Source organism: Hippocampus comes, unplaced genomic scaffold (genome assembly GCF_001891065.2).
Source record: "Hippocampus comes isolate QL1 unplaced genomic scaffold, H_comes_QL1_v1.1 C16624280, whole genome shotgun sequence".
Classification (NCBI taxonomy): domain Eukaryota; kingdom Metazoa; phylum Chordata; class Actinopteri; order Syngnathiformes; family Syngnathidae; genus Hippocampus; species Hippocampus comes.
This window is the reverse complement of record NW_017835299.1, coordinates 1-611: the sequence shown is the minus strand read 5'-3', so window position 1 is coordinate 611 and position 611 is coordinate 1. Positions and strand designations below refer to the sequence as shown.

At 43.0% G+C, this 611-nt stretch overlaps 1 protein-coding gene across 1 annotated transcript; it reads right to left on the bottom strand.

Annotated features, from left to right (window-relative positions):
- Positions 1-15: 15 nt before the first annotated feature.
- Positions 16-594, bottom strand: LOC109508800 (CAP-Gly domain-containing linker protein 1-like; the record flags this gene model as incomplete). The annotated part of the gene is made up of 3 exons (XM_019858760.1): positions 530-594; positions 351-434; positions 16-261 (listed from the first exon to the last, which is right to left on the bottom strand). Coding segments are annotated over exons 1-3 (337 nt in total), but the record flags the coding sequence as incomplete, so codon positions are not given.
- Between the last annotated feature and the right edge of the window lie 17 nt (positions 595-611).

The following is a 611-nucleotide window of genomic DNA, read 5'->3' as shown; positions in this document are numbered from 1 at the left end:
AAAAAAAAAAAAAACTTGTTCTGAATGTCCATATGTTGGATGGATTAAATGTATGATTACTACAAGATCGTTTTGAGAATTTTTGAGGGTTTAGGATTGAACACCTTTCTTTCTGCCGCAGGTCTTCGTTCATTTTGCTCAGCTGCACCGAACTGTCACCGGACGCCGTCATCATGTCCGAAATGTCTTTCTCCAGTTTGCTCTTGTCCTCGCCCAGCTGCCGTACCTTCTCGTCGGCACTCGCCAGCTTCCTCTCCAGCCCTGAATTGCGACCAGGGCGGCCTGCTCATTAACTTTACCTACAAATATTGTTTATTCACAAAAAGAACCCTACATTTATTCATTCCTACCATTAAGCTGACTCTTGAGAGACTCCGATACTGTGCCCAGAGTTGTGCACTGCTCCTCCTTTTTGCTGAGCCTGTCAAGGGTTTCTGACAAACCAACAATGGCACATTTGGGATTTTTGTTTTTTGTGTGAGGATAGTTAACAGGTCGAGGAGAATAGACCAACTAAATCATTATTTACCTTGCATAGTTTTTGCAGAGTTGGTCTGCTCCTCTGTGCTTGCAGTCAACTGCTGCTTCTGTGGGCAAAAAAAAAAAAAAAA